The sequence below is a fragment of the Dipodomys ordii genome, unplaced genomic scaffold (genome assembly GCF_000151885.1).
Source record: "Dipodomys ordii isolate 6190 unplaced genomic scaffold, Dord_2.0 Scaffold69, whole genome shotgun sequence".
Taxonomy (NCBI): domain Eukaryota; kingdom Metazoa; phylum Chordata; class Mammalia; order Rodentia; family Heteromyidae; genus Dipodomys; species Dipodomys ordii.
Window position 1 is genome coordinate 466,774 of NW_012267285.1, and position 6,943 is coordinate 473,716.

The window sequence follows — 6,943 nt, forward strand, 5'->3', positions numbered from 1 at the left end:
GGCCCCAGCCCTGCACAGCCCCACGCGCACACCTGCCGTGCACGCGCGCTCACACACATGCGTGCACACACACCGGTGCAATGCACGCGCAGCGCACGTACACTCACCGCCACTCACAGCCACACACATGCACACTCACATGCGTGCACACACCGGTGCAATGCACGCGCAGCGCGCGTACACTCATGCAGCCACTCACAGCCACACACATGCACACTCACATGCGTGCACACACACCGGTGCAATGCACGCGCAGCGCGCGTACACTCATGCAGCCACTCACAGCCACACACATGCACACTCACATGCGTGCGCACACACCGGTGCAATGCACGCGCAGCGCACGTACACTCATGCAGCACACACACGTGCTCACCACCACTCACATTAATACACATGCACACCGGTTGTGCACGCGCCTTCACACATATGCGTGCACACATGCACAGACACTGGTGCAATGCACGCACAGTGCACATACACTCATGCAGCGCACACACGTGCTCACCACACTCACATTCACACACCCGCACACACATTCATACACACACACAACCCTCACCTTCACACACATGCGTGCACACATCCACGCACAGACACTGGTACAATGCACGCGCAGCTGTCCACATTCGTGCACACAGTCATGCAGTGCACACACGAGCTCACCACCACTCATTCACACACACATTCACACACATGCACACTCTGGCTGTGCACACGCCTTCACACACATGCGTGCACATGTCCATGCACAGATGTTGGTGCAGTGCACACACAACTGTCCACATTCGTAGGCACGTACACTCATGCAGTGCACACACATGCTCACAACCACTCACATGCACACACACAACCTTTCACATTCATGCTTACACATGCACACACTTCATGCATGTCGTACACAATTACACAGTTAAACATACACACATAGACACCACACACATGCTGAATACCCTAGACACACCTTTGGGAATTTCTTTGTTGTTGTTGGTGGTGGGTGGTCTTGGGGCTTGAACTCAGGGCCTGGGCGCTGTCCCTCAGCTCTTTAGTTCAACGCTGGCGTTCTACCACTTGAGCCACAGCGCCACTTCCAGCTTTTTCTGCTTGTGGGGTGCTGAGGAATCCAGGCCAGGGCCTCATGCATGCAAGGCAAGCTCTGTACCACTGAGCCATCTGCCCAATCCTGGGTATTTCTTGTGTTGCTGGCTACTGTTTGATCCGACTTAATCTCTTTCTGTCATCCCCTGTGAAGACTCGGGGTCTATGTTAAGGGGGCAGAATGATGCAGGCTCCAGCCTCAGGATTATCTGAGGACTGAGTTTGGAATTAGGAAAGCTCTTGGCATGCCAGGCTAGAGAGGGAAAATGTTCTCTCTCCCTATCTCAAAACACATGTCACAGACTCCTGGGAGCTGAGGAAGTAGCTCTTCTGCTTGCTTACGCATAGATGAACACCTGGTCAAGCATTTTCCTGAGATTGTAGAAGTGGTTTGAGCTTGCTCTAAAATAGTTTAGATAATAATTTACCTAGACATTGTCTCATGGGTTAAGTAAAAATGTATCTGTGGAAATTTTTTGTGTGAATGTCTTCTGACCAAATCTTGGCGAAGATCATGCTTGCTTGTCTTTAAATACCCACTAACAATAAAGCACAGCATGCAGTGGCAATTGCTGTTTGCATGCTGCATCCCCTGTGTCCTGGTGATTTTGTGACCTTTACCCAGGGACCCCAGCGCACTAGATGTTGACAGTCCCCCCCCTTTTTTTTCCCAGTCATGGAGCTTGAACTTGGGGCCTTGGTGCCATCCCTGAGCTCTTTTGCTCAAGGCTAGCACTCTACCACGCAGTTTTCTGGTGGTTCATTGGAGATCAGAGTCTCATGAACTTTCCTGCCTGGGCTGGCTTCAAACCTCGATCCTCAGATCGCAGCCTCCTGAGGAGCTAGGGTGACAGGCAGGAGCCTCCAGCATCTGATCCGTGTTCAGTTTTTTTGTTTTTGTCAGGGCAAAGGTTAGAGTCATGCTTCCCAGTGTTTATCTGGGACCGTTTGCTTTAGTGATCTTTTCTTTCCTGAGTGTCCCCGGCCCCCTGAGCTGATTATCTAACCCAGGGGAAGGGCTGTACTGTAGAACTACCTCTCCAGCCCTGGAATTCTTCTTGATTACATAGGATTTTCCTCCCTCCCCCTCTTCCTAATTTAACTTTTCCCTCTGGAGTTCAGGCAGCATTTTCTCTGTAGGGCCTTTGTCATCCAGTGACTGAGAAGAGAACTTACTGTATTTGTGTTAAGAGCTATGAGCATGAATCTTGGATAGTTAATAGCTATATAGTTTTTGTTGGTTTGTTTTTTAATGCGAGCCTGGGCGCTTGAACTCTGGGCCTAGGCGCTGTCCCTGAGCTTTTGTGCTCAAGGCTAGCTCTATACTACTTGAACCACACAACTCCACTTCTGGCTTTTTTTGGTAGTTAATCCGAGATGAGAGTCTGCAGGAGGGGGCCTCAGTGGCTCCTGCCTGTCATCCCAGCTACTCAGGAGGCTGAGACCTGAGGATCGCAGTTCAAGGCCAGCCCAGGCAGGAACATCCCAGAGACTTTTTTTTTGGTCGGTTGTGGGCCTTGAACTCTGGGCCTGTGCACTGTCCCTGAACGCTTCAGCTCAAGGTTAGCGCTCTACCCCTTGAGCCACAGTGCCACTTCTGGTTTGCTGGTGGCTCATTGGAGATCAGAGTCTCATGTACCTGGGCCTGCACCTGTGCCTAGGCTCTGAGTTCAAGTCCCACACCCAAATGCTGTTAAGCCTTGATCCTTAGATCTCAGCTTCCTGAGTAGCCAGGACTACAGGCGTGAGTCACCGGCACCGGCTCTGCTTGAACATGTTAATTGAGCCACAGGCTTTATCCTTGGAGCAGTTCAGCTGCATTGAGTCATCGGGTTCTTCATTTTTCTTCTGCCTCTTTTCCTCTCTGATCATCATCCCCTGTGTTCCATGCTTATTTTTTGACACTTCTTACCCTGCAGTAGTCGGTGTATCGTCAGCAGTCATTCTTTTAGGGGAGAGCATTAGGAAAGCAGAGTTGCCATTTGCCTCGCAACTTCATTTTGCTGCACTACACAGAACCTGAGTTCACTTGCGCAGGGGCTGGGCAGGTGGCTCAGTGGTAGAGCGCTTGCCTTGCATGCATGAGGCCCTGGGTTCGATTCCTCAGCACCCCATAAGCAGAAAAAGCCGGAAGTGGCGCTGTGGTTCAAGTGGTAGAGCGCTTGCCTTGAGCTGAGGAGCTGAGGGACAGCGCCCAGGCCCAGAGTTCAGGCCCCACGACTGACCAAAAAAAAAAAAAAGAAAAAATAGAACCAGCAACATCTAGCTTGCAAGATCCTCTCATTTGATTGTCCCAAGAAGGAGCCTAAGTTGCTCACACCTGCCTGCAATCCCAGCTACTCTGTGATCTAAGGATCGTGGTCAAAGCCAGCTCGGGCAGGAAAGTCCATGCGACTCCCCGAAAACCAGAAGTGGCGCTGTGGCTCCAAATGATAGAGTGCTAGGCTCGTGCAAAAGAGCTGAGGGACAGCGCCCAGGCCCCAGGCTCAAGCCCTATGACTGGCAAAAACAAGCAAACACACAAAAAGCACGGTATAGATTGGCAAATGTTACCTTGCACATGCCTAGTGACAATTAACATTCCAACTACTTCTGTCTGTCTTTTAGTCATTGAACGTGGGGCCTGGCGCTGTCGCTGAGCTGCTTTTGCTCAAGGCTAGTGCTCTACCCCCTTGGGCCACAGCGCCACTTCCGGCTTTTTCTGTGTGTGTAGCACTGAGGAATCGAACCCAGGGCCAGCCTGGAGAACATCTTTGGTCCTCCGACTCTGTTGGAGACTGAGCCCAAAGTGCACGTGCCCTGCAAAGCGCTCCTCCTCTGAACCCCGCGATTCTTTTTGTCTGCATAATCCTTCTTTTCCATCGGAACCCGTTGTACAGTTCGAGGGTGATGAGGTCTCTGGGCTGCTACCTACCCATTCATCCATCCACCCACCAACCCTTCCATCCTTCCATCTATCCATTCTCCACCCATTCATCTACCCATGCATCCATGCATCCATCTACCTACCTACCCAGTCATCCATCCACCCATCCATTCATCCATCTACCCATCCATCTACCTGTCCATCCATCCATCCATCTACCCACCCAGACATCCATCCACCCATCCACCTACCCACCCCATCCACCCATCCATCTATCCATTCTCCACCCATCCCTCCCCTACCCATCCATCATCCATACACCCCCCCATCCATCTACCCATCTTATCCATCCATCCAGGACCAGCACACACACACACACACACACCATCCATCCATCCATTTTATCTGTGTGTGTGTGCGTGTGCATTCTGTAAACCTCGCTCCCTCCCATGATTCCTGTAGATGTCCACAGCAGTCCTGGCTGTGCGGAGCTGGGAGGCGCTTGTTTAGCTGAGTGAACGCTGGAGCTCAGCACGCCTGCGCGTGCGTCCCTGTGCGATGCCATCCCCGGGCCCCTGGGCGGGCTGTCCGTCTGTCCGTCCGTCCATCTGTCTGTCTGTCTCTGACTCCGGGCGCTTTTCCGCGAGCCACGCCTGCGCTCGCTCGCGCTTCCTGCGCGCAGCTGTCCCTGGGTGACCCTCGCTTGCTCTTTTATGTCTTGCTCCTAGTTCAGGTTCTTTGTTTTTGCCCGTCTTGGGGCTTGAACTTAAGGCCTGGGCGCTCAAGGCGGACGCTCTACCTCTTTGAGCCACAGCGCCACTTCCGGTTTTCCCGTGGTTCATGGGAGATCAGCGGTCTCGTGGGCACGTTCCTGCCCGGGCTGGCCTTGACCCGCGAGCCTCCGATCCCAGCCTCCTGAGTAACTGGGATGACAGGCGGGAGCCACCGGCGCCTGACGTATTTCAGTTTCTTCGTGAGGCTCATCCTAACTGCTCTCCTTCTTATAGTGTATTTAGTTCTTTGCACCAGTACCGGGGGCTTGAACTCAGGACCTGAGTGCTCTCTCTCAACTCTTTCACTTAGAGCTAGACCTCCGCCACTTGAGCCACAGCTCCACTCCTGGCTTTTTTGCTGCTAAATCGGAAATGAGAGTCTCCCTGACTTTCCTGCCTGGGCTGGGTTCGAATCCTGCTCCTCACATCTCAGCCAGGACTACAGGGGTGAGCCGCAGTGCTCGGCTACGTTGTTTTTTTTTTTCTCTTCGGTTTCTTTTCGGTGCTGAGGAGGGAATCCAGAGCCTTGTGTGTGCTGGGCCAGCACTCCCCTGAGCATCTTCTAGAATGTTCCAGCTGATCCCTTCCCGCTGGCCTCCCAAACTTCCTTCCACCACCCTTCATGTCCCCCCTCCTTCGGCTTAGACCCCTCTCCTATGCTAATTGTGTTGATTGCGGTTCTTCTTCCCGAAGTCGCCCTGGCCCTGCACACGCACGCGCTGCAGCTGGGAAAGGACTCTGCACGCAGGCGATGAGCCCCGGTCGCCCAGGACGGCTTCTCGTCCCCGCATATTGCACGTAGTAGGTGGGCTCAATCTTGGTCCCCGCAGTAAAGCACTGTTAAGGACACTGCTAGTCATCTGCGCGAGAACGGCATCATCTTTCTTTCTTTGTTTTTGGGTCAGTGCTGGGTTTGAACTCAGAACCTTGCAGTTTGTCCAGCAAGTGACTTGTCCCTTGAGCTGTGCTGTGAGCTCTACTCTTACTCAAATGTTTCTTTTTTCGTCTCCTGAGTCAGGGTCTCCCTGTGCAGTTCAGCCTGGCCTGCAGATGATCTTCCTGTTCTAGATACCTTGAGTGCATGGATCACGGGCGTGCACCGCCATGCCCGGCGTGCTGGAGGTTGAACCAAAGACCTTGTGTGAGCTCGGCAAGCACTCTTACCTCTGAGCACTACCCCGACCCTAAGGAATTGTGTTTGTGATTGCTTTTTTGTTTTGGTCGGTCCTGGGGCTTGAACTCGGCCTGGGCGCCGTCTCAGCTCTGCAGCTCCAGGCGAGCGTCTCCCACCTGAGCCACAGCGCCACCTTCTGGTTTTCTGGGGGTTCGTTGGCGATGAGTCTCATGGACTTTCCCGGCCAGGCTGGCCTCGAACCACGATCCTCCGATCTCAGCCTCCTGAGGAGCTGGGATGCCAGGCGGGCGCCTGGCTTTTCATTGCTTTTATTTAAACTCTGACGTCTACGTGTATGTACATATATGCAGGTCGATTGACGGATTGGTTGGTTAATTGCTGACTGTCAGGCCGACCGCGTCCAGCAGTCGTGCTGGCGCGCGCCGTGGGGGAGGGGTTGATCAGTCAGCGGGCGGCCCGGGCGCCGCCGAGGCTGAGGCCCGCCCGGTCTCCCGTCCTAGGGCGTCTGACTGGAAGCTGGAGCAGCCCGACTGGACGGGCCGCCTGCGCGTCACCTCCAAGGGGAAGGTTGCCTACATCAAGCTGGAGGACAAGGTGTCAGGTAACGCGCGGCCGGCCGCGCCGCCCACCCGCCCGCCTGTTTCTTTCCCCTTTCCTTGTCGTCGTTGCTGTTGTTTCTGGGTCTGATCTCAGGCCCGCGCTCCCCAGGCGGGCGACGGCCACCCGGGCCACGCCCCTGCCACCCGGGCCACGCCCCTACCACCCGGGCCACGCCCCTGCCACCCGGCCACGCCCCCGGCCCTCCTTGCGATCGTTCTTTTGCGTTCGCCTGCGTTGGTGTTTTGGGTAGAGGCTCGGGCAGCCCCGCTTGTCCCCGAGCCGGGCTCCTCCTGCTTTGGCTGCCTCCAGACCCGCCCTCCAGCGGGCCCCGGGTGGAGGCCGCCCGACGCGCGTCTCTGCCGCAGGCGAGCTGTTCGCGCAGGCGCCGGTGGAGCAGTACCCGGGCATCGCCGTGGAGACCGTGACGGACTCCAGCCGCTACTTCGTCATCCGCATCCAGGATGGCACAGG

General features: G+C 54.9%; 1 protein-coding gene across 1 annotated transcript in view; it reads left to right on the forward strand.

Moving 5' to 3' along the window:
- The first annotated feature begins 5,841 nt into the window (after nucleotides 1-5,841).
- The window catches only part of Necap1 (NECAP endocytosis associated 1), a 4,732-nt gene continuing 3,630 nt past the window's right edge, over nucleotides 5,842-6,943 (forward strand). Inside the window, exons 1-3 of the mRNA XM_013023578.1 lie at nucleotides 5,842-5,876; nucleotides 6,262-6,473; nucleotides 6,838-6,936. Of these exons, the coding sequence (XP_012879032.1) occupies nucleotides 5,842-5,876; nucleotides 6,262-6,473; nucleotides 6,838-6,936 (346 nt within the window). The remainder of the gene's footprint in view (nucleotides 5,877-6,261; nucleotides 6,474-6,837; nucleotides 6,937-6,943) is intronic.